This window comes from Sciurus carolinensis, chromosome 7 (assembly GCF_902686445.1).
Source record: "Sciurus carolinensis chromosome 7, mSciCar1.2, whole genome shotgun sequence".
Classification (NCBI taxonomy): domain Eukaryota; kingdom Metazoa; phylum Chordata; class Mammalia; order Rodentia; family Sciuridae; genus Sciurus; species Sciurus carolinensis.
The window spans coordinates 139,240,320-139,267,547 of NC_062219.1; the positions used below are offsets into that span (position 1 = coordinate 139,240,320).

At 40.7% G+C, this 27,228-nt stretch overlaps 1 protein-coding gene across 1 annotated transcript in view; it reads left to right on the top strand.

Moving 5' to 3' along the window:
* Bmp6 (bone morphogenetic protein 6) overlaps window positions 1–27,228 on the top strand; it is a 157,281-nt gene that overhangs the window by 119,549 nt on the left and 10,504 nt on the right. Inside the window, exons 2-4 of the mRNA XM_047558036.1 lie at window positions 2,306–2,498; window positions 21,402–21,550; window positions 22,210–22,407. Coding sequence (XP_047413992.1) covers window positions 2,306–2,498; window positions 21,402–21,550; window positions 22,210–22,407 — 540 coding nt within the window. The remainder of the gene's footprint in view (window positions 1–2,305; window positions 2,499–21,401; window positions 21,551–22,209; window positions 22,408–27,228) is intronic.

Sequence of the window (27,228 nt, forward strand, 5' to 3'; positions counted from 1 at the left end):
TTTGATAACTACAGTAAACAGCACATGAAGAGAGTAGAAAGTTCAGGGTGACGAATGATTTTATTTTTGCTTTCTCCCCACGAGCTGCCATTGAGGATGAATTCACTCATGAGGTTCCATCCGGGTTGTCACTAAGAAAAAACTGACAGGCGCAGCGGAGTAGGAGTGTTTCTTGACTCGGGGGACAGTCAGGGCTTCTGGTGGCAACAGAGCCCATCTTTTTTCTTTCATGACAACTCTGAGTTAAGCCCTGAGGTTTGATATCACCACTCTCACACGGGACTTCATGTAAACATTCAAACGCTGAAGCTGACTTCAAATAATAAGAATCAGTCATTGCAATTTTCTGTACTAGTTTTTCAGGTAGAAAAACAATTTTATTTTTAAAAAAAGTTATTTTTCTAGTTTTATTAAGGTGTAATTGACCAAAAAAAAACTATGTATTTAAGGGAGATAACATGTTTTGATATACATTTTACACATACATTCTTTGTGTGTGTGGTGAGAACATTTAAAATGTACTCTCTTAATCAATTTCAAGTATGCAATATGGTATTATTAGTCACCATGCTGTATGATAGTTATGTGAAATTAATGCAAAACTGACCTTCGTACCCTTGGACCAACTCATTTTTCCCAAGTCCCCACCCTCTCCTTATGCCCTAAGCCCTGGCAACTACCCTTCCACCTCTGCTTCCTTGAGCTTGACTTTCCTCCATTCCAAGCATCAGTGAGAACACGTGGTGCTTGCCTTTCTGAGCCTGGCTTATTTCTCCCAGCATCATGTGCTCCAGGGCCATCCATATTGTCACAGAAGCACGATTTTCTTCTGTTTGAAAGGCTCAGTAGTCTTCCATTGTGCGTATGGACCACGTATCCCTCCACCCAGGGAGGGAAAACTAGCTTCATTTCAAATAATTTTAAAAAAGAACTTTTAGACCCAATTGTTGCCACCTGCAGCAACAATCCCACGGCAAGGAATCGGAGGTGGACTGGGAATGAACTACTTCTACTTCTGAGCTGCTTCCTTGCTTACTTGCTTGTTCGCTAGTTTATAGAGGAAGAGAGGCTTTGAGAGGAAGAGAGGCTTTGCTTAGAGGAAGAGAGGCTTTGCTTAGAAGAAGAGAGGCTTTGCTTAATTTTAGAGGTGCTACGCTTTCAGAGGCTATGCTTTCAGAGGTCTACTGCTTCTTAAAGGTGGGTCGCTTCTTGGAGGTGCAGTGTACGGCCTATGGCCTGTGACCTGCAGCCTGCATCCTGCGTCCTGCAACCTGCGACGACCCCCGCCCAGGTGAAGAGAATGTCTTATATACCTAATGCAGCCAATCAGCTTAGGATTAGCACAATTGAAGCATGCCCCATGGTAACAATCAAGAAAGAATGAGGAACATCCGTTGACCACTAGCACAGAGGAGACATTAACTAATTAGGCAAAAGGTCATAAGAGATCATGCTCCGTATTAACACTAATTATGCGCCACCTCTTGGCTCAATGCCAGCCGCCATCTTAGAGCTGCTTAAACATGTCTCTGCACCCAATCCTGTTCCAAAGGTTTCTTTCAGTATAAATCATTAGAAAACAGGGAACGACACCACTGGTGATTTCCTCACACATCCTAGTTCTGCTTGGGATCTATTCACAGATTAAATGGGGTTCCAGCAGTTGGACAGTGCAGAGGGTCCCTCCCCTCCCTCACTCAACCCCCAGCTTCCGGCCGTAGGTGGACGGCAGGGCACCATTTTCTATGAAGCTTTACCCTAACAGGAGTTTCCACTGAATAGCAGGCCGTGTTTGAGTCCCCTGGAGGCAAAGTGCTTTCCTGTCACCCGCCCCACGCAAGTTCAATGCAGGGCTACCCTGGTCATGCCAGCTGCAGATGGTGACATGGGAACAGAACTGAGTGGGGGTGGAAAGCCCTGGGAGGGCATCGTGGTCAGGCTGGGATTTCATCCCTTCTCCTCCTTTCCCCACAAAGTCACCCACTGCCCATTTTTGTGGATGAGGAAACCCAAAGCCCAGAGTCTAAATCACTTGCTCTCATGCAGTTTATTTTAACCAAATCCTACAAGTGTTTAAACTGAAAAGAGCCCAAAAAGTGGATGTCGTCCTCAGGTGACGTGATGTCGGTAACTGGGCCTGTCTGACGGTCTGGCCGGCGTTCTTCCCTCTACCCCTCGTTGCTTGGACCGGCCGTTGGTAACTAGTAGTCCACTGATGGAGTGAGACGGGGGAGCTTTCATGAGGCGAACCTGTGGCACTTAGTCAATAACAATAGTTGTCACTCTCTCTTGTTTGATCCTATAGTGGAGTACGACAAGGAGTTCTCCCCTCGCCAGCGACACCACAAAGAGTTCAAGTTCAACCTATCCCAGATTCCTGAGGGTGAGGCTGTGACGGCTGCAGAATTCCGCATCTACAAGGACTGTGTTGTGGGCAGTTTTAAAAACCAAACTTTTCTTATCAGCATTTACCAAGTCTTACAGGAGCATCAGCACAGGTATGAAGGCTCAAGGAAGCCCAAAAGGTGGGCCTGGCCCCATTTCTCACCCTCTGTCATCACGTGACCCCAAGTGTGTCTGTGGAAGGTGCTTAGGAGTTGAGGGGCAGCCCATGAACCTGAGGAGGTGGGTGTTCTACAGGGTACTGGTAGCTGAAAAGATTTGAAGCTGATTTTCCAAATACTTATCCTTTCCTGAGCAAACCAGCTAGGATGATTTACTAAGCACCTTTTGTGACCAGACAACTGTATATTGTATTGGGGATAAAATATTTTCCACTACTGTTTGGTCGCCACGTTGAACGATGGGCAGGGGTGGCTAAAATAAATTCACACATTAAATTTATGTGATGATGATTATAAATGATACTAATTCAGATGACAATAAGACTATTTGTGCATTTAATAAACACGTGATTACCTTTGAGTAAGTGGGTTTAATGTGTTATTTTACCATTTGGATGCAAGGGAATGATAGTTTGTTTTTTTTTTTTTTTTCCAATATGTCTATATTCTTGTTTCCTAAAATGAGTCCAGACCATTTTACAAAAAAAAAGCTGCAATGACATATGTTCCTGGAAGGGCCTAATAATAAAGGAGAGCTTCCACGGAGTGATGGGTAAAGGACTTGGAAGGGCAGAAGGGTAATGTGTCACAGCGGTGGTTCAAAACTAGAGTGCACAGAAAAGCAGATAGTGACTTTGGATTCTGCTTGGTACCTAAGGGGTCAGTCCAGGGAGAATCAAGCACAAGATGCAGAGGTTAGCATTGCTGTGTAGTTCTCAGTGTGCACAAGGTAGAAATTAAGCCAGCAATGTAATAGTCTGGCAATTATATAGTAGATTAAAAAGGTAAGAAAGGAAAACAATGTATAGGAAGCATAACCCTGCACTTACAGGCTCTCTAAGAAATTTGTCACCTTTGGTTTTATGAAATATCTCCAGATTCTTGCTTTTGGTCTTGGAAGTCTATTGACTTCCCAAGAATTTCCAAGGTTTAGGAATGATTTTGTTTTTTTCTGAACTCATGGATCTGTGTGTGGGGCGTCACAAATATGCATATTGAAATCCTCAGAAACATGAACTTGTACTATGAAAGGTTCATTTTAGCTTTGAAAGCACCACCAGTCTTGAACCCTTGTGCCTGTTTAAGTCTGCAATGGGGTAAATGGAAGAAGAGGGGGTGATGCCGGGTGTCGGGAATACATCATGGTGTGGAATATACACACTGACGGCTGTAGATGAGTTCCAAGCTGGGCCAGTTAAAAAATACGGCCACCGTGGTATCTGTATGATAGATCAAAATTCAGAATGAAAGGGAAGTTTTCCAATGCCTGATTGTCACTCCTAAATAAAAGTATATGCAATGGCTTTGCTGTTGAGGGCTTCTTTTGGAAAGCAAATTATTCATTGCTAGATATTCATCTTTTGATACTTTGGAGAGAATTGGCACTCAGCAGTTCTCTGGAATGACTTTACCATAGATTTTTCAATCTAATTATTCCATTACATTTCTCTGGTGGGAATAACTTTTGTACTGGTACATTTTTGCCTCAGAAGTTTGTTCGGGATACATGGTTTTCTCTGTCCCGAGGGAAAAGCATTATAGTAAAAACACTAAGCCGGAAGTTTAGTGACTATGGAATTTTTCAAAATTATTATTATTATTTTTAAGAGAGCTAACAGAAACTTTGTAAGGTTTATACTGAACTCTAGCCAAAAAAGTACAGCTGCCTTATGCTGAAGATGGCGGTGACATGCTTCTCGAGGCCAGCAGTCAGTTTGGAAAACAAAGTCCCGAAGGGTCCCAACCTTGGATGGCTCCCTATCAAAGCAGAGAGCTGTCATTTCTCTGCCTTCTAGGATGGGAGCATTTGGTGTTTGGACGTGTTTAATTTTTGAGCACAGGACAGGGGAAATACTGGGAGAAGTGGAGAATCTCATGCTTCTGAAGGGTTCCAGGTTGGCCAGATTTTCTTATCTGTGGGCTGGAAGCCCAGGCCTCCCATGGCTTCTTAATGTTCTTCCAGAGGCCTCCAGGTTTGACTGCAGGACTCCTTGTGGGGGCTGGTTTGATCTCCCCATCTGTACCGTCTTGGGGTGTCTTGGCTAAAAATCCTTTTCTAGGCTTGTAAAGAAACTTGTTTGTCTAATCTGTGTTTAAGTGAAATTTGTAACATTTGATGGATTCACTTAATTTAAGAAATGTTTGTGTTCCAACATAGTTGGCCTCCTTAGAAAGGAGTCAGGTTTTTCGATGCTGAGTCATACACTCAGCTGAGGGCAGACGTGATGACCCGGGTTTTCTGACACAGGAGGTAGTCAGGAAACCTGGCCCAGGGAGGGTCAGGAAAGATTCTTGGAAAGTAGGACTTCACTTTGCACTGTGAAGAAACATTTGTTTTAACTGATAAGAAGCAATTGGACCAGGTAAGTTTTTTTAAAAAGTAAGTATTTGAATAGATGGTGATTTTAGTGATGCCAGGGAAGCATGTGATATTTTACTCAAAATTTGAGAATCAGCCCTTATATAGAATCTGAAATTATGGAAAGATCTGAAGGAATCCATAGATGAAAGTGAGACCAACAACTAAACAGTCTACACTAAGTTCAAGTCCAAGTAACCCTTTGCATTTTGTTTATTTTTTTAAAATTCAACTCCATGGTATTGGGTGATATTTACATTTTAAGATGAGTTTGGTGGCTTGGGGATGTGGCTCAGTGGTAGAGCATTTGCCTGGCATAGATTAGGCCCTGGATTTGATCCCCAGAACCAAAAAAAAGTTTGATGTCAGTGTTGATAACTATAAATCATTATGCCCTTATGATGATGCTGATAAAATTTTGCATTATATAGAACTAACAGTTTGGAAAAAACCTTCTCTTAAATTCTCCCGTTAGGATTTTACTGTGACTTGATAGATAGGGTAGGCTTGTCACCTTTGAGAGAATAAAGCATGGTCTGTGTGAATTTTGTCAAGGCTAAAATGGTTGTCTGCGATGCTTTCTAAAAGTCACCCTGAGGACATGGGAACCATCCCAAGATAAAGGTGTGGTGCCAGAAGGGGAAAGCAGTCTCCTTATGGCAGGTCCCCACACCTCCATTTCTACATCTTTGATGTGGGCTGTCTGGAGGGCCAAGGAGGACATTCCACTGGTGGTTAAAATGCATTTATTAAAATTCAGGTACTGGTACTTTTGACAGTTGAGGTCTTCCAGCAGAAAACCTTTGCAATTCTTTATTTTCTTGATCAACCATTGATCTGTTAACAATTTTTTTCTAGAGGAGGGGCATGGAGAGGAAGAAAGATTAGAATAAATTTTCCCCAAACGTCTGTGTACTTTTCCCGATTCTTACACTTCTGTCCATTCACTTCTTTCCTGTATTCTTCTGTGTGGCATCCACACTATGATGTCTTCACAGGGGAGGAGACTGCTCCGAACGCCTTTTGACTTTTACCCTCCTGCAATAGCATCATGGCACCATGTGGCTCCCTGTATGTTCTTATGACCTTTATTTCTATAGCATCTTTAGATTAATTGTGCAATTTTGAGAACTTTAAAGAATATCATTTTCATCTACATTTCTTATTTGGTTAAAGGCACATCTTTACTGTTCTTAACTGAACTTGAACTTTATATACTTAGAATTCAAAAAGAATCTCTTGGAAGCTAACCAGAAGTTTTCACAGAGAGCATGTTTAGTTTCTGAATTGTGGCCCTCTTTGGATCATGAATTGGCTATACTCACCTCTGCTGGTTTTGACATTCTCTGTTCTATGTTTTGGCAGTTGTGTTGTTTTGTGGTATGTTTAGAGGTGTCTTATGGTGTCTTCTGCGTCTGTGATATCTTTTCCATGTTCTATCATGGTACAATTTTTTGAAAGACATTTAAAGGAGAACTAGTTACAGACTTAAAATGTATATCCTCCTGTATAAGCACTATCAAAACAAACTCCTCTGGAAAGAAGCAGAGACGGATAGATGGATGGATGGATGGATAGATGGATGAATGGATGGCTAGATAGACTGGTATTCATTTATTTGGTTTTTTAAAGTTTCATGTTTCATCCTAACTTCAGAATCCTTAGGATCTGAACAAACACATGTTAGAATCAAGGAAACAAGTGCTGCTTTAGAGTTGGTTTTCAAAATTTCGAGAAAGGTTTTCTTGGTCAACCAAGTCAACCTTAAACTGCTGGATCCCCCAGGATCAATCCTAGACTAACTTATTAACTTAATTTTTGACAAAATTCACAAACTCAGACCTATTTTACAGATAGAACATAATTTTCCCAGTAGAGAATATAATCGTGGAAGGGCAAACCATGTTTTTTCCAGAACTTTTAGCTTGGAACTCTGAGCCATTCACAAAAATAAGGAACACAGGAATAAATTAAGAAAGGGGAATGAAGATGAGTTCAGGTTTGGATATGTTTGAGTCATTCTTGGAATACGCAAGAAGCAGCAAGATGTAGACACTCTGATCTCAGCAGAATGAGCAAAGCTACAGTAGAATTCTGAGACCATAAGGGAGACGCTGGAGTAGATTATTAGATAGGCCAGGTGTAGAAGAATAGAAAACTTAATTGACTCAGTGCCATTTATTAAAAGTACTGGCCTTTTCCCATGTACCTCAGTGGCACCTTTATCTTATACTAGATGATTGCATATGTGTGGGTCTATTTCTGGGATCTTTATTTTGTTCCATTGGTTGATGTTTTTCCTCTTGCATGAATACTGCACTGTCTTAATTCTTTTAGTTCTACAAAGAGGATTGATATCTGTTGTGTTAGTTTCTCAAATTTGTTTTTGAGACTCTTTTGGATACTAATGGCCATTTATGTTGCCAGAGAAACTTGAAAATGAGTTTCTCAATTTCCATAAGAAATGAAACAAAACAAAAAACTTGCTGGGATTCTGATTAGAATTACATTAAACGTAGAGATCAATTTGGAAATAATTTACATCTTATCAATATTGAGTGTTCCATTCAAGCATATAGCACTTATTGGTCTTTCTGTAATAACTTTCAATAATATATAGTTCTTTTGTGTGTGTCAAACATTTTTATTAGATTAATTTAGGTAGTAAATTTTTGATACTATTATAAATGGTATTTTTAAAAATTTCAGAGTTTTTTCCTTATCTAGGTAAATATATTCTCTTATATATGTACATAAAAATAGATTTTCATATATTGCTTTTATATCCAGTAGCCTTGAACAATTACATGTTAATTCTAATTTTTTTCTGTAAAGTCTTTTGGATTTCTATAAGTATAATCACACCACACATAAGGTTTTATTTTTTCCTTTTCAATTCCTACATTTTTGTTTGTTTGTTTCTTTTTCTTCTTTTATTTTACTGGTTAGGATGTCCAGTACAGTGTTGAAATTCACTAAAATATACATCAGATTTCTAATCTCAGTGGGGGTGTAAATTTGCTATTACTATGAAGGATGATAATTGTTGTAAATGTTTTTATAGATACTTGTTTAGATTCAGGAAATTATTCTCTATTCCTAGTTTTATAAGAGTTTTAATTTAAATAAGAAAAAATGTAAAAAAAAATTCTGGTGGTATTAGGGATTGAACCCAGATCCTGTGTTTGCTAGGCAAGTGCTCTGTCACTGTGCTATATCCCTAGCCTAGGTGGAATATTGTCACATGTCTATTCTGAACCTTTGGGGATGATCATTTGATTTTTTTTTCTCCTTTATAGTGTTAATATGACTATCATATTAAAAGACTATCAAATGCTAAGCCATTGTCACAACCCTGAGACAAGTTCAATTTGTGATTTAGTATTAGTTTTATATGAGACTGATTCAAAGATAATGTCTGATTACTCCTTGGGTCACCTATGGGTCTATTTCCATTATCTTTTTGTTCCCTTGATTTTATTCCTTGACATACTTGATAACTTTATGTTTATTACAATTTGGACATTATTTAATAAAACATTTCTAGATATTGTTACCTCCTTCTAGACGGGATTTATTGTTCTTCTGGATCTCAGATACAATGCAGGGAAATCACCCTGTTCTTTCTGTTTCTGTGGAGGTTTCAGGGTCTGCTGTGGCTCATCTGTTTCTGGTTTTCCATTTCTCCCACAGTGTAGCCCTTCAGGGTTTTCAGCTGAAAGTCTAGGATGCTTACCAGAGGCCCTCTTCCTTGGTGGGCTCTGAACTCTACTTTTTCACTCCTCAGATTTGTGGGATTGCCAAAAACTCTGCTATTAAGTCTCTAAACATTTTATTTCTGCTTGTTTTCTCAATTTCTCATCCCATGGATACAAAGCTAATATTTGGCAAATATCTCAAATGAAAATATTGGTGTTCAAGGCAACCAGATCTTGAAGAAGAAAAGGACTGCATAGGAGTGAGCCTAGCACTTCCCTTCTGTGCAGCCTCTTTCCTCTGGGACCTTAGCCCTGCATGTCCTAACTGCCTTGAACTCTCATTTTTATCCCTTGCAGTATACTGCTCCAAACTTCAGGCTGCTGCTGTTTTCTCTTTGGTGTATGCCTTATGTTAGGAATTAACAAATGCTCTGGAATGGAAAGGCAGCTGCAAATGCAGGGCTCACCTCAGTGCATTCCCTTATCTTAAAGGTCTTGGTCTTGACCCATCTGGTATTACCTCGCCAGGTTGCTCTAAGACAACATCACTCAAGTTTTTATTTTGTTGTGTGTTTCAGTTAAACCATTATTTTTAGTTGTTTTTGGTGGGAGTGTTCGTTTGGTGCATCATAGCAGAAGCATAAGTCTCTAAGAGACAGTAAAATTTTTTTGTTATTTTCATTTCAAAAACTTTTTAACAAATCCTTATGAATATCAATGTTTGCATCATTAACCAAATGTTGTAGTTGTATAAGATGTGGAACCAGTAGTTGATCCAGTTCCAGGATCTAGGAGAGAATAGTTTCTTTAGATAAGTGTTACTTACAGACTGATTGCTCTTTGAATTTGGTTGAATTTTCAGTGCTTGCTGGACTGGAGATAAAAATTTAACCTTTTTAGACAATTGAGACAGGTTTCCTTTTTCAAGGGAAGGGCAAATTTGAGAAAGCCAGGATGCGAGAGGAAAACCAAAGCTTTTATCACAGTGCCCAGCCACACCTGTTTCTCTTTCTATTTGAAAGCCTGGCTTTCACAGCTACGATCCTCCTGGACTCCTGAAATCTAACTGCTGGACTGATAATCTTTGGCTCCCTCAGTGTGGGCCTCATGCAAGCAATGAACATTTCAGTATTTGTCCCTTTGCCCCTGAAAAGAGGATGATACAACTGAACCATGGCTCAGGTTATGTAACTAGTTTCATCTTCCCGTAATCCTTATACCAGAATGATGTGCCTGAAAATGAAAGAACAAACAAAAACTCAGTAGGCTCCAAAACCTTGTTCTTCCACCTGTCAGTGTTGTTATTTCTGAGGTATAGTGTAAAATTAAAGTTATAGAAAAATGTATGCACTCAGAAAAACCCTAACATATTTTATGGTGGAGGGGAGTCGGGTGGGCCAGTCACTGAGGATGGTATTCTTTGGGAACTGCTTATCCACTTGGTAAACTTCGAAGACAGAGAAGGAAGTTTTAGTTTCTGGAAACCATGCCTTATGAATTATTCATTCCTCGAAACAGATTGCTTTGGTTGCTTGCAGCTCTGTGCAAGGCTTTCTAGCTTTGTGGGAGGCAGCCCATGTTAGTGGTTAAGATTACTTTGTGAAACCTCTCTCTCTTTTAAAAATCACAAATTAGCCAGTATTTTTGTTTCATTTCCCCACATTGGTCAAGAATATGGAAACATGGGATTGGAGAAATGACACAGATAAGATTTGGACATAATATGTTGAAAAACTGGTGGCAATCTTTCCCCAATCTGAGCTGGTCACTAGGGTAGATGGAACATGGAAACTTGTTTTACCTATGTGGCTAAAGAGGACAGAGGAGGTAGTCATGAATGTATGTAAAGCAACCATCTGCCTGGCTCCTCTCTCCATCTTGGACACATAGAAATGTATCTTCAGAAACACTGCTACTTTGAACTTCTCTTTCCTGCGATTCTGCTTATTAGCCTAACTTGACAATTCCCCGAGGGTTTGAATTGTCAAGTCAGTCCATACAACAGTCACACGCGTACTTGAGAGCAGCTTTAATCTAGTTTGCACTGTTTTAGGGAGATGAGCAAGACATCTTGAGAGCAGATGGCTTTCAGCCATAAGTCTAAAACACAGACAGAGGTAGTACTATCATATCTAATGAAAAGGTGGTGGTTTTGATTCCCCAACTCACAAAGAATGCTTTCCAGCAGGGTAGGCATCAGTATAGAACCTGCTAGACAAGCAAGTTCTCAGATCCCAGCCCAAGCCCCCTGAACTAGAAGCTCCAAGGTAAGGGCAGCAGTCTGTATTAACAAGTCCCCTCAGGGAAGTCTGACCCAGGCTGTCCTGGAGGACAACTGGGGTGATGATTAAGAGCATGCACAACACTTGGGCCAAATGGCTTAGGTTCATATCCCAGCTCTGCATTTACTAGCTGTGTGGCAGTGAACAGGTTACTTACCCTCTTGGTGCCTCAGTTTCCTCACATGTAAACCTGTGTTGGTATTAATAGGATTGAACTCTTAGGGTATTGGTGAGGCGTTGACATATGTAAGAGCACTTGGAATAGTCACAAAGTAAACACTACATTAGAGTTGACTACATTAAAATCCGAACACAAAGCGACTTATACTGGCTTGTTAAAAAAGAAACAGCACTTACAGAGTCAAGGTAACAAGCTGATATTTAAAGCATCTTTTTACCATGCTAGCATTGGGGTGAAAATGAAGTAATGTCAAGTGGCACAAGATCAGTTAAGACTTAACTAATTATATAATAGTATTCACCCTTGCTGTACAAATCCATGTGTGTATGTACAGCAGTTTACCTGAGTACATAGTACTCTATTTTCAAGTGTCCTGTTCTGGAGAAGCCAAGATGGTGGGGGTAGAAGAAAGCTGCCCTTTCCACTTTCTTGTGGCTCAGAATTGAAGCAGTGGGAAGACTGCTTCTCATTGAGGATAGTGGGGTGACTGAGCGAATTCACTGAAATTCAGTATTGGACAGTCAGAGAGTTGGCAAGACACAGAAATTCTGAGGTTTTGAATAGAGGGCAAGAAAGAGTACTTTGGGGCCAGATCTGTGTTGGTGGTGGTGCTGGAGGTCCACAGAGGGAAGGAGAACAAAACAGAAAATTCACCACAGAAGCAACTGTAGAACAGAAAGATAGATGGACTTAGCTGATCCAAAGGCTGTACAGGAAGCTTGTGTTTGAGAAGTACTCCGTTTTTCTATTTTTTGAGAGGGTAGTCATCTTGTGGAGGTCACCCTGGGGCTTACTGCTGTGGGAACCCAGGAGATCATAGCAAATACTGCCATGCTTTCCCCACTGGCATCCTGAAAGGAGGCCTGAGGTAACCCTGGTAGAACGCCACTGAATCACGTATAGAAAAGGTTGTAGCAGGTTGCAGATCAGAGATATGGAGAGAAGAGTAATTCACTTTGCCTTTGAGTCTGGTGACTTACATGACCAGCTGAAGAGGGTCAGGAAGCCAAACAGGCTGGCATGACTACATGCAGGAACTAGCTCTTAGGAGGCCATAGTCATGGACTACTAGTGTGTTTGGTGTGTGCCATGCTCCTCCCTGGTTACCTTGCCTTATGAATAGAATTCTTGGGATGTGCTGGAGAACCAGATACTCAGCAGAGATCACATTGGTCCATCCCAGGATGTGTCGATCTACTGTCTCTGGAAGAGATCTCACCCAACTAAGTTCCAATCAGAATTAGATGCCAGCCACCGGCACATCTCATTTACAACTCCATGTCAGCCCTGCCCTGGGAGTGCATTCATCTGTCTGTCCAGAGTAAACTGTAGTAGATGGTACTTCCCATTCCATCCTACCTCATCCTGGGAGCAGGGTTGCTGAGAGCCATTTCAACCAGCTTGGATCCTAGGTCACTCCAGGTAGCAGCCTGGTAAGTAACACAAAAAGGATGGGGTTAGTAACCCCTCGCCATTGCTCTCTTTAGGGAGTGCATAGCCCAAGAAGAAACAGAAAGAAGTGAAGACTGGCATAGGTAGTGAATATCCATTCTTGTCCACAGTTCCAGTCACCTCAGTGGAGACAGTTCTTCCATTTTTTGTTAAGAATTTATTTTTGTTGTATTTGCTGATTGGTTCATATGTATGTATGTAGATAAGAAACTTTGTATGTACATACATAAGAAACTATAATCAGAATAATATTGTGGGAGAATATTAAGTGATCTAATTTTAAAATTAGAGGTCTTGAGAAAGGAGAAGAGATACAGGATGATGGCATATATAACCTATTCAGTAAAATAATAGAAAATTTCTGAATCTTGTGAAGGAAATGGACACTCAGATACTGGAGGTATTTAGACCCCCACATAGGATTAGAAAAGAACCTTTCCATGACACATTATGGTTAAAATGCCAGAAACTCAGAACAAAGAAAGAATTTTAAAAACTGCAAGAAATAAATGTCAAGCCACTTATAAAGGCAAATCAATAAGAAAATAGCAAATTTCTCAGCAGATACTCTAAAAGCTGGTAGAACTTGGAATGATGTGTCTCAAGCCCCCAAAGAAAATAACTTCCAATCAAGATTACTGTATTCAGCAAAGCTATCTTTCAGAATCAAAAAAAAAAAAAAAAAAAAAAGACAAACATTCAAAGATAATCACAAAGAAATTCATGACCACTAAGCCAGCATTGCAGAAGATACACAAAGGAATCCTACACACTGAAGAAGAAAAACACCCAAGATAGCTAAGAAAAACTAAAATTCATTAGAGCAGTAGATAAACAAGTGAGGATTAATAACAAATCAAACATCAGGAAAAAAATAAAATGACAGGAAGAAATACATAACCTCTCTATAATAACACTGACTGCAAGTGTTCTAAATGCTCCAATTATGACATAGACTGGCAAATTGGATTAAAAAACAAGATCCATTTGTCTTCAAGGAACACACCACATAAGCAAAGGCATTCAGACTGAAAATGAAAGGATAGAAAATGGTATTCCATGAAAATGGAACCGGAAATCAAGCAGGAATATCTGCTCTCATATTAGACAAAGCAGACTTCAAGCCAAAATTGGTAAGAAAAAATATTGGTAAAGGGAACAATCCAAAGAGAAGATGTAACAGTTGTGCATATGTATGCTCTGAAAGTCAGCGCACCTACTTATGTATAACAAACATTATTCAATTCAAAGGGACCTATTTTGAATTGTAGGGGACTTCTGTATACCACACCATACTCACTAACAGGTCATCCAGACAGAAAAATCAACAAAGATGCCTTTTTAAAGATTTAAAACTTTAGTATAGATAAGTTGAATTTAATAGACATCTGTTTTATCCAACAATGGATGCATACACTTCCTTTTCAGCCACTCATGGAACTTAATCTCCAAAATTGGCCATAAATTAGGCCATAAAGCAAGTCTTAGTAAATAAAAAAAAAAGAGAGAAAGAAAGAAAGAATCTCTTGCGTCTCTTCTTATCACAGTGAATGAAATTAGAAATAAGAAAGACTACAGAAACGTACCAGTACATAGAAATTGAACAATATGTTTTTTGATGAATGGGTCATTGAAGAAATTAAGGGAGAAATTTAAAAATTCCTAGAGTAAAAAAATAGAGACACAACATACCAGAATCTCTGGGATACAGCAAAGGTAGTATCTGAGAAGAGTAACTTTGAGTGCCTACATTTACAAAAAAATCTCAAATAAACAATGGTGCATCTTAGGATTTTAGAAAAACAAGAACAAGCCAATCCTAAAACAGAAGGAAAAAAATTATGAAGATTAGAGATGAAATTAGTGAAATAGAAACTAAAAGAATAATACAAAAGATCAATGAAACAGAGTTGGTTCTTTGTTAAAAAAAAAAAAAAGTAAACAAAATTGATAAACCCCTAGCCAAACTAACCAAAAGAAAGAAGACCCAAATCAATAAAATGAAAGATGAAATGGGGATATTACAACAGATACAACTGAAATCCAGAGGATTGTCAGGGACTATTCTGAAAATGTAAATTGAAAAATTAAGAAGAAATGGGTCAATTTCTAGACATATGATCTACTGAAACTAAACAAAGAGGATGTAGAAAACCTAAACAAACCAATGATAATGAGGTTGAAGCAGTAATAAAAAGCCTCCCTATAAAGAGAAGCTAAGAACCAGCTGTATTCATAGCTGAATTTTACCAGATCTTTAAAGTAGAACTCATGCAGTACTCTTCAAATTATTCCATGAAATTAAAAGGGAGAAAATGCTCCCAAACTCATTCTGCAAATCCTGTATCACCTTTATAGTGAAACTGGATAAAAGTATGTCAAGGAAGGAGAGCTACAGATAAATATCATTGATGAACAAAGATGCAAAAGATTCTCTTTAAAATATTAGCAAATATTTTGTAAATTCAAGAACACATTAAAAAACCATACACCATAAAGTTGGTTTCATCCCAGGGATTCAAGAGTGATTCAACATATGCAAATCAATATATGTAATACACTGCATAGATAGAACCAGGAACAAAAACCACGTGATCATCTCAATAGAAAAAGCCTTCAACAAAATTCAACATCTCTTCATGATTTAAAAAAAACAAAAACAAAAACAAAAACAAAAAAAATCTGAAGAAACAAGGGATAGAAAGAATGTACCTCAATGGCAAAAGGCTATGTATGACAAACTAAAAGCCAACATCAAACTAGGAAAATTGACAGCATTTCCCCTAAAATTAGGAGTAAGACAAGACATCCTCACCAATATAGTACTTGAAATTTTAAACAAAATATTCACACAAGAGAAGGGGGAGGGGAAGATAGTAATAGGAAAGGAAGAAGTCAAATTATCCCTATTTGCAGATGATATAATAAATTTGGGATATCTTTAAGGTTCCACCAGAAGACTTCAAGAGCTGATAAATGAATTCAACAAAGAAGCAGGAAACAGAATCAACATACAAAAATCAATAGCTTTTCTATATACCAGGAACGAATCTGCTGAGAAAGAAATCAGGACAACAATTCCATTCACAGTAGCTTCAAAAAAGTAAAGTGCCTAGGAATAAACCTAACCAAGGAGGTAAAAACCTCTACAATGAAAATTATAGACTATTGGAGAAAGAAATTGAAGCTCATACTAGACTATGGAAAGACCTCCCATGTTCATGGATAGGTAGAATTAATATTGTTAAAACGGTTCCATCATCAAAGCAATCTACAGATTTAATACAGTCCCCATTATAGTAACAATAAAATTCTTCACAGATCTAGAAAAGGCAATCCTAAAATTCACATGGAAGAACAAAAGACCCAGAATAGCAAAAACAATCCTGAGCAAAGAGAGCAATACTGGGGCATCACAATGCCTGATTTCAAATTATCCTATAGAACGATAATAAGAAAACAACTTGATATTGGCATAAAAACAGACATGGAGACCAATGGAACATAATAGAAGACACAGAGACAAACCCACACAGCTACATTTACCCCATTATTGACAAAGGTGCCAAAAACATGCATTGAAGAAAAGATAGGCTCTTTAACAAATGGTGCTGGAAAACTGGTTATCCATAAATAGAAGAATGAAACTAGATGCCTATGTCTCACCCCGTACAAAACTCAATGCAAAATGGACCAAAAGTCTAAGACCAGACATTGTGCAACTGTCTGAACTAAAAATAGGTGAAATGCTCCAACATATAAGAGTAGGCAAAGACTTCTTGAATAGAAGCCTTATATCTTAAGAAATGAGAGCAAAAAAATCAATAAATGGTCTGGTATCAATTAAAAAGCATTTTCACAGCAAAGGAAACAATTAACAGAGTGAAAAGACAACCTACAGAAAGAGAAAATCTTTGCCAGCTACTCTTCCAGCAGAGGATTATTATCCAAAACATAAAGAACTCAAAGAAGTCAACACTAAAAAACCAAATAACCCAATCAATAAATGGACAAATGAACAGACACTTCTCAAAAGAAGTACAAATGTCCAGCATTTGTTCAACATCTTTAGCTATGAGGGGAAGGCAAATGAAAACTACCCTGAAATTCCATCTCACTCTGGTTAGAATGGCAATCATCAAGAATACAAATAACAATAAATACTGGAAAGGATGCTGGGAAAAATGAACACACATACATTGTTGTTGGGACTGTAAATTGGTATAGCCACAGTGGAAATCAATATGGAGGTTCCTTTAAAAGCTCAAAATAGAACTACCATATGATCCAGCCATTCCACTCCTTGGTGTTTATCCAAAAGAATTAAAGTCGGCCTACCATAGTGATACATGCATATCCATGTTTACCACAGCACAATTTATAATAGCCAAGTTATGGGATCAGCCTAAGTGTCCATCAGTAGATGAATGGATAAGGAAAAATATGGCATATGTACATGACAGAGTTTTATCTGACCATAAAGAAAAATGAAATTGCCATTTGTGGGAACCTGGATGGACTGGAGGTCATAATTTTGAGTAAGGTAAGTCAGTTGGATGTATGCAGTTTCTCATATGTGTAAGCTGGAGGGAAAAACGTCAGGAAGGAAAGGGGAGTCCATGGAAGCAGAAGGGAGTCCATTAGGGCAGAGGAAGGGAATCGGGGGAAGGTTGGAAGAGGGGATGGGGCAGGTGTTGGGGAGTGAATTGGTCGAGTTATGTGCTAATGTGTATATGGATATACCACAACGAAAGCCACTGTTCTGTATAAATCAGATGTACCAATAAAAGTCATTTAAAAAGCATCCTATTCATTTTCTATCTTGCTAGTTGTAAGAGTTTAAATGAATCTATAATACCTGACATAAGGGGAAGGGTACAAAGCAAGAGCTTGATTATCTCATTTCCTCAAACTTTTTTTTTTACTTTGTTTTAAAACTCTGTTTTCCTGATTGCATAAAGTCAGTTCATCAGTATATGAATGTTGTCTCCCATCTTAATTTACCATGGAGCCCAGACACAGAGATGATAAAGGATTGTGTTATGAAGAAGCAAACAGGACAGAGTCACCTGATTTGATATTTCTTAAGTTTTGATTTCAAATGTATAAATCTCACTTTATCAAAAACATCAAAGGCATTTTTCTAGTAAAATGGTTAGTGACAAACAGTTGTATTTGGACCAGGGCAGTATGATCTTAATGGGTACAGTTTGTCATAAAGGGTCAAAGCCAGCCACCAGAGTTCAGGTGCCTCTGCCCTTCTCCAGGGATGAAGGAGGCAAAGACCCACTGCACTGAGTTTTGCCCATAATGCTCTCAGCCTGTTGGAGTATACCAATGGGGGCAGGTATACTGTGTGACAGGAGGGACCAGACTGGGATAATCACTCCTACCAACCCCACCTCTGCAAGTCTTTGTCGGAGGTATGCTGGTCAGTAGATTTCAACTGTAGGGTAAAAATTTTTTTAATTTCTATAAATCACGAATTAGACTTATTAAGAATTTCATTTGCCAGGATGATCACAATATGAGAAAAATCATGATCACAACATGAGGAAAATCATGTCCTAGATTTGGGGGGACGTCGAACCTTCTCTGAAAGACATTGCCCTGCATTTGGAGATAAGAGTCAGTTTCTCTGTTGCTTACTTCAAGTTAGAACACCTGCGTAACCTTGGGACCCTCTCCGGTTGTCCTGAGGAGTAAAGGAGGCCATCGGCACCCTGTCCCATGGATTGAAAGCACGCTGCAAACATTTGTTGTTGCTCTGCCCTACTTACTCCATGCATCACTTCACCTTCCTTCCAAAGCAACTGAGCAACCTGGATCTAAACATCTGAATGCAGACCACCTCACTGCCATTGAACCAGAGAGTTTAAATCTTTCAAGGCCCAGCTGTTAGACTGCGTTCACTTAACAGGTCTCTTAAGCAAGGAGAACTGGCATGATCTTCCTGGTACAGTCAGAAAAGCATACCACAGACCCAACATGAACTCCTGGGACCCCAACAATACTCCGTAGCAGAGTTGGGAAAGAAACTTGGCTTCTGTGCCCACTGATCACCATAAGGCCTGTAGATTTAAGTTTTTCCATCTCGTCATTAATCTTGCTCGATTCTGCCTTTACCCAGGTTTCACTGTTGATTCACGTTCTCCCTCTTGCATTTATGCCCTCTCCTCTTTTCTCTGCTTTTCTCGTTTTGGGATGGTGGTGCTCCGTTTCTCCTATAAGAGGCTCCCATTTCCTTTACCCTAAACCAGCTCTTTAAAGATACAGCTTCATTCCACTCCTTACCAGGGGGCCACGCTCATCCTTTGGATTATATTTCTCTGCATCCTTATTGCAACTCGTTGAAAATTAGGAAGCTGTTGCATCTTTGAAGCTCTGTAAATAAAAACTGATCCTCAGCAGGAACTCCTCGCTTGCATATTCTTGGCTCAGAGGCACCTTACATCAGAAATTCTCTCTGGGTCTTGATTCCTGAGAGTGCCGGCCAAATTCTGCCCCTCTGACATGAATATGTCCTGTGCTTCCTTTGGGACCTGGGCTACTTTTCCCACAGTGCTGTTCATACGTCTGTGTTATTTCTGGATACGGGTCTTCAATGACCTTCCAGAATGGAATTTATGTGTCTCTCCATCTGAACTTCAAAGCTTTGGACTTGCGATCCCTCTTGCTGTTTTCCATGAATACCCCTTGTCTCCCTGCTCACAGTTGTTGCCCCAGCCATGGGGGGTAATTTGTCCACAGGGGGTGTGACTCATCCATGTCAGAGACAGCTTTAAAGAGGACAGACCTGAGGGTGGCCCCCACCAGCTCTGCTAAGCAGCTGAGTAAACTCCTGTAGCAGTACCTACTGTTTATACTTGGGAAGGATGACAATAGAGTTTCCTTCTAACTCTAAGCAGCCAGGGAAGCAGGAAAAATTGTCTGTTTCCCATCAAAGAAATCTAAGATTTTTACCAAAAATGTTTGCTCAACTAGAAACAAATTTCATTTCTTTGTCATGGGTTGTCTTTGGTAATCATCTCAAAAGACAGCGTGTCATTATGGAAAATTTTTTGAGTCAAAACTAAGTCTCTCCACTTGTTCTTACACCAGGTTCTCTCACTGTTAGTGTGTGACCTGGTCACATGATTGTAACAGAGACTCCTGAGTCTTGATTTCCCCAGCTGTAAAATCAGATAATGATACTCTATCTAGCTTTTAGGATTCTTACAAAGACTGATTAAAGACAAGTAAGTGAAAGCACTTTGTATTTATTTAAATGCACACTGTTAGTCTTGTGATGCATATCTTAGCGCAGGCTGAGTATCTCTCATCCAGAATGCTTGGAGCCAGAAGTATTTTGGAATTGGAGATTTTTACACTTACACAATGAGATATCTTGGGGATGGGTCTCAAGTTGAAACACAAAATTTATTTTTATTTCATAAAAACCTTATACTCATAGCCTAAAGTTATTTGCAGATCTTCCACAATGCAACAGCCACTTAAATTTTATACAGAATTTTTGATGCACCTGTGTTTTGATCATGTAGTGGATTGAAAAGTCTCAGATTTTGGAGTATCTTGGATTTTGTAATTTTGAGGTTAGGGATGTTTCAACCTGTTCTCAATTACAATAAGATATTTCAGTAAACTATTTCAAGCACCAGAAGATTTGAATCATTCCATGGCCAAAATATCCCTCCCTGTGGTGGGAATTCCAGGTCACTTCATTCTAGAGACCCTGGGATGTGAACTCAAATTGAGGTTGTCCCTGAAGCACTCAAAACGTGACTGTCCCTAAATCTGACTTTCCATGACAACTCAGGGAGCAGTAAGAAACTGCACACCATCTTCACAAAGCCCCTGGAATTATGTGAGTTGAAAATTTAAAAATATGACAATATTCTGTGTGGTGGTACACCTATGTAGTCCCAGCTACTCAGAAGGTGAGACAGGAGGATCACTTGAGCACCAGAGCAAGGGCAAGGGCCAGCCTGGGCAACTGTCTCCTTTAAAATAAAAAATGTATATTACCTTTGGAGTACCCATCTGAAGGAAAGGACTCAAAGAATCTCTGCTATGAGTTGTGCTTGGATGAGCTTTAAAATCACTGAACAGGGCTGGGGAGATAGCTTAGTTGGTAGAGTGCTTGCCTTGTAAGCACAAGAGTGCCAGCCAAATTCTGCCCCTCTGACATGAATATGTCCTGTGCTTCCTTTGGGTTTCATCCCCAGTACCGCAAAAAAAAAAAAAAAAAAAAAAAAAATCACTGAACATATATCCAGAAAGACACATGCAGAAAGACTTGGTGCTCACCCTGAAATATTCAGAGGACTTAATTAAAAGAACAAATGATCACCCAGAAATGGGATTTCACAGGCAATAGTGTGATGATTTTCAGGTCATAATTTTTTTAAAAATGTAAGCAAGTCACAACTTTGTAATTGCTCACATGGATCCTGATTTTAATCTTGTCTTAATCTGGTTGCTCCCTGCTGTATATAAGCCATAAAGGAAACTGTTAACTAATAAATAGCATCATCAATAGATGAAGCAGTGCAATCATAAACTAAATAAATACTGAAACAAATGAAATATTTATTTATAATTTACCCTAATTTCAGAAAAGATTTGACATGGTGGCAGTTGCAAGGCTTTTGGTGAAGTTGAGGGGCCTCCTGTGTTCTGGTGAGCCCTGATGTCCCTGCTGGGCCTTGTCCCAAGTTCATGCCTTTCCTAATTGTACCATGCCTGTGTCCTACATGGTGTCACAGCAATGACTTTGGCATTTTTTTTATTCCGACACAATGACAGGACAGAGAGTGAGCCACAGGACAGCTTTGAGTCACAGTGCCATTTTTTTCTCTCTTTCAGGGACTCTGACCTATTTTTGTTGGACACCCGTGTTGTGTGGGCCTCAGAAGAAGGCTGGCTGGAATTTGACATCACGGCCACCAGCAATCTGTGGCTGGTGACACCACAGCATAACATGGGGCTTCAGCTGAGTGTGGTGACTCGGGATGGTGAGCTGAGATTCTCATACTACCAAAATCTGGCCCACAGCCGCCATTCTCCTCAGATACGATAGGACCCTGGCTTATAGTCTAGTTCTTGGCTCCAGAATCCTCATTTACTGTTCCCTTGTGGCTGCTATTAAATACCAAAACCTTTCCCTGCCATCTAGCAAGGACTTGGAAACAGGCTCAAGCCAATGTCCCCTAAGGTCCAGGAGACAGGATGGGATCAACTTTCATAGTTAGAGGCACATGAGGGGACATTGGGACACCGAAAGGCAGGACCTGCCATTGAAATGCTAGCTGTTGAGTGGACTTGAGGAACCCTGCTGGTACACTCTCCTGCTGCAGCAAAGCTCAGGAGCCCTGCTGTTGAGCCAGCCTGTGCAGTAGCCTCAGTAATTAGAAAAGAAATAAAATCAGAAAGAAAGAGTGAACACGTATGAATGACGAGCAGAAACAGGAGAGCCAGGCATTCACACCACGCCTTGCTTGGTCTCCATATTTTTGAAGGAGCATTTTGATTATGCTCAGCCTCCCTCCGAGGTTGGAGAATGCTCATTCTTCATTTCTAGCATTCGGGAGACCAGGAAGGATCACTTAATTTTGTAGCTGCAAGACTAAGTTTCCACGAAATAAAGAGAGACCTGCTTTGGTTTGCATTAAAGGACTCCACATCAACCCCCGTGCTGCTGGCCTGGTGGGCAGAGATGGCCCTTACGACAAGCAGCCCTTCATGGTGGCCTTCTTCAAAGTGAGTGAGGTCCACGTGCGCTCCATCAGGTCAGCCTCTGGCCGGCGCCGGCAACAGAGTCGAAATCGCTCCACCTCGTCCCAGGATGTGTCCCGGGTCTCCAGCGCTTCAGGTAGGTGTGAGTCTGGGAGGTTTGTGGGCCTTCATGACAACAGTGGCCATGCCACCCTGCTGAGATGTTGAACAGCTTCTGCTCAGAAAACACAGGGACCTGTGGGTGACCTATGGGTGATGGTAAATTATCAGGGTCAAATATCTTTCGGTTTGATTGCACTTCTCTAGCTCCTTTTTAAAATTCCCATCAAAATCATGGAAGCACCTCCTTTTTTATTGCCAGTTGTATTACTCCTGGGAGCTGCAAGAGACAGCTTAAGTTTCCCTTATCCAAAATTCTCAGAGCCAGAAGTTGTTCAGATTATTTCAAATTTTGGAATATTTGTGTATACCTAATGGGATATCCTGGGGATGGGACCCACGTCGCAATACAGAATTCCGTTTTGTTTCATATATACCTTACCAAGTAGCCTGAAGGTAATGTCATACAATATTTTTTAGGATTGTGCATGTTTTGACTGCAACCTGACACAGGAGGTTAGAGGTGGAATTTTCTACTTGTGTCATTATGTTGGTGCTCAAAAGTTTTCAAGTTTTGGAGCTTTTCAGATTAAGGATGCTCAGATTGTACAAAGAAACTCCTTTTGTTGTTGTTCAGTTGTGTTACATGGACTTGCTCTTGACCAGAAGTGATGGAAAGTCAGGTCATGTAGACTTCCACAATGGATCTCCTCAGCTCCCTCCACTGGGAAGTGCAGGGATTCTAGGTGAAGGCATGGCTGGTTCTATGGGGCTCTGGTGATGCTAGCAATCAGTCAGTCTCTCCATCTTCTTTTCTGTTTTCCTTTGTTGGTGGCATTCTCAGAAACACTATATACGTAGACCAGGAAGGCGACACACCCTTCCTGAATTTTATCCCCCTTGGCCACCTCCATTTCAGGTACAGAGTCCCTTTTCTGTGGTAGTTTCAGCAGAAAGCCATGTTCTCCCCCTGGCTAGGGAATAGATCAGCCCCATTCTGCACAGAACGTATCAGTCCAAAGGGCAAGAGAGAGGAAACAGCCCCAAACAGCCCCTCTGCCTGGGTGTCAGTTCTGTGGTCCTTCAGAAATGTTGCCTCTGATGCTTTGCTCCATCGGGTGGCATGGAACTCCATTCGTGGAGACTCAGAGGAAGTGGGAGCAGAACTTCCCTGCAGACTGCCAGTCGCCTGGCTCTCAAGTAGTGTCAAATCCAAACCCAGACATTTCTTGCCCTAGAGCTTGTAAGCCTAGGACTTGTAAGTTCTGGGCTTCCTTTGGCGGTTTAAATAGACCAGGATTCAAGCACGAAGTTGAAGATTTGCAGCGGGATTTGCAATCAGAGAATGTACTTCCTTCATTGCTACCCTGTGACTTTGGACTCACCTAATCTGCCTCTGCTTCGGTTTACTCATCTGTAAAGTGGGGTTGAAGAATACCTTGTAGATTTGTTAGGATTAAATGAAATGCAGTAGATCTGGTTTATCCTCACACTCAAAGGTTAGTCGCAGCTGATTGAAGGAAGTAGGTACTCCAGGCATATGCTGGGATCTCTGGAAAGGAAGCAAAATAATGCTGGAAGATGGATGTATTTTTCCAGGTGGCTGTTTATAAATGTCACTTTAAGTGCCGAGAAAGAATTAAGGCAATTTCCTAAAGTCTCTAGTTTTTCTTTGGGAAGAAGTGTCTCCTAAATTTTAGGCTGTGACCTCATAAGCCGACTCTTTCCCCAGTCACTTGGATGTGGAACTCACAGATCCACCACCCATGTGGTGTGACATTTTGTTTCTCGTCATCCTGGTATTTCTTGGAAGCATCGCACAGCATGGGTGTTCCTGTGTTTACCACTGGAAACAGTCAGGGTTGGGGTTTTGCAAAAAGAAGAAAAAGAAGTGCTGGCTTTCCACTTTCCTTTGTGCACTTCAGAGGCAGCCTGCTGAATGGAGTTAATAGTCCCTTTTGCTTTGGGGCATGGTGATGAAGTCTGCCATGGTAGGCTTCAAGTCACTCACGAACTGTGGTCACTTTGGTACCCAGGACCTCAGACAAGGAGGCATCTTTTGAAATGTTGATTGCTCTTTAAAATTAAAAATTCATTTGATTGGTTCAATGCAACCCCTAATACACACACCAATTTTTTTAAATTAAGAAAACATGTTGTCCCTGATTGGGTTTAAGCAACGTCACCCAATTATTTTTCAAGTCCCTTTCAATGTTGTTTTTTTTTTTTTTTTTTTCCAATTTGATGCATTAAAGTTAAACACGGACATTAAAGTTGATCTAATTTGTAATAAGTTGCAAGTGTCTCTGTTTTTCCTTTTCTCCTCACCCCCACCTCCCAAACCAGTACTTCCAAATTTGCTCTGCAGCTTTTAGAAGCGCAGGACAAGAGATAGTTTATACCAAATCCCTCTGGCCACACATATGTATAAACCCCAAGAAAACATTGCCACAACAAAAGTTCCTCTCTCCAAAGACCTTCTCAAGTGCTCTGGGAACTGCTCACGTTTGGTCCACTGAAGTGCAATTTTATGTATTTGGCTCTTTATTCTATTATTCAAGTGGATGTATAGAAGAAGAGATTGCACTGCAAGAAGGGTTTTCCAGAAAGATGGCCCCCAGGTGGAGAAACGGGCATCTGATCCTGTGCTCTCCCTCTAGACTCCCTTGGGGCAGGAGTTGAGGGGCAGAGGTTGTTGAACCTTTGTGAACCAAGTTGCTGAGGTGGCAAAGTTGCAGTCTCTGGTGTGACTCCTGCGGGCTTTTCCCCTTGTAAATCTTCTAGAAGGTTGAAGTCGGAGATTCCTTTGCCTCTGCTGCCCCCCTTCTTCCACAGTGTGCTCTCTGTGAATTGGTACTTCTCCACCAAAGCAAACACTTCGAGAAGCCCACCAGGGATTGTCTCAGGTCTGGATAAAGAAGGGAACATCACTCATCAGGGTGAAACACGGCAAGGAAATCAGTGGCTGTTTCAGGAACTGAGTTGTGTGTGCTTGGGGTGGCCAGCTGAGTCTGCCACAAGGGAGTAGACAAGAGCCCATCTGCCACCTCCCACCACCCATCAAACTACTCTAACATTTCTTTCTGGCTTTCAAGCTGGACTCTGCAGACACGTGCACTGGACAGTGAGTGAGGGACATCTCCCTGCGTGGTTTTCCTGTGGCCTGGCTTCCTGCAGCTGTCTGCTCCACATGACTGATGGATGCTGGCTGGGTCATGCTCCTCCAGAGGGCTCGGGTAGCTTCTGGACAGTGCCATTTACTGTCTGTACAGTTCACCAGTGCGGGACCCAGCCCCCCGTGTAGCCCATTGGAGATGCTGATGAACCTGACCATTCCTCCGCAGCCTCCAGTTCTTAGCAGCCTGCAGAGCCGTGACACCCTGCCTTTGGGCTCTTCACCTCTGGCTTGGTTCTCCCTCTACTTGCTGATGTTCTCCCTCTTCCATGGTCTCTCTCAGGGTTCACTATTTTGTCTCCTGGGGGACTGTGTGATACTACTCGCCAATCCATCATGGGGTCCCTAGCAAGTGGCCTTGAAGGATGATTGTTTGGCAGTTTGAGGTTCATATCGAGCTACTTTTGAGGATCTTTCCAAGGCTTCTCTGAGAAGGAAGAGGTAGTTAATGCTCTGTCAAGTCAGCTAGTGAGACACTGCTGACCCTGTGACTTGGGATATGTCATTCATTGTCTGGTCAGGTGGTAGTCAAAAATGTTACCTGTCACTTTTTCAACAGTATGTAACACTGGAGTCATCTCTTTTGTTTTGATGTTTATGTTGTTACTGCCCAACTCTACCAACTGTCTACGAACCAGCAGCCCATGAAGACCCTAGTGGCTGGGCACAGTGGCGTGCACTATAATCCCAGCAGCTCAGGAGGCAGGAGGATCACAAGTTCAAAGCCAACCTCAGCAACTAAGTGAGGCCCTAAGCAACTTAGTGAGACTCTGTCTTTAAAAAAAAAAAAAAAAAAGCAGTGGGGGTGCTGGAGATGTGGCTCAGTGGTTAAGTACCTGGTACAAAAATAAAAAAAATAAAAAACCTATGTCTGTGGGCATGTCTGCCATTGCTCTGGTGCTACGTGTGAACATTTCTTAGTTTCTCATGTTCTCTTCTTCTTTTCCACCCACCCAAACATGTATCTTTAAGGTTTCTAGGCAGGAGGGATGTGGCTTTGGTATAGGTGGGTATGCTGTTGACCTTCTAGTTGGTAGTTCATTTCTCCTATTCCTTAAACTTTCCAGTTGGGACCATTCAGTACGCTTCCAACGTGAGAAAGAACCGAAATTCATCTCTTGAAGAACTCTTCCAGTACTTGAAGAGTACTGTGCACTCTGCTCTAGATTTCAAGACCCTCTAGTCCACAGATAAGATCTCAAACTTACAGTGTCCCCAGTAGTTGGTCATTGGTTCCAATAGATTAGGAGTGCCAAAACTGAGTGGGTCAGCCCACCATGGACATCCAGGGCTTGGAAATAGTAGGCATGGTTTGGGATTGCAAATTTAAGTCTTTAGTTCTTCAAAGGAGTTGGGAATTTTACTTTGTCATTTTGATCTTAAATTAAAAATTTAGAACCTAAAGCTTGGCTCCCAGTGTCTACGATAAGAAATAGAGCTTGTTCATATCATCCTAAATGAAGTCAACCTTAGTTCTCCACAGATGTTAAGGACAGGTGTGGAGTTAGTGATTTGAAAGTTAAAATCATTTCAAGCCCCAATTTTATTATTCTAAACTCTCCTTCATCATTAAGGCTCTTTAGGATGATGATTATCAAGGAGTGAAACAGACTAGAAAGTTCCTTCCTAACTCCTCCCTAGGAGGCGTACCCCTTGGAATTAGAAAAGCGACCTAAATGTTGA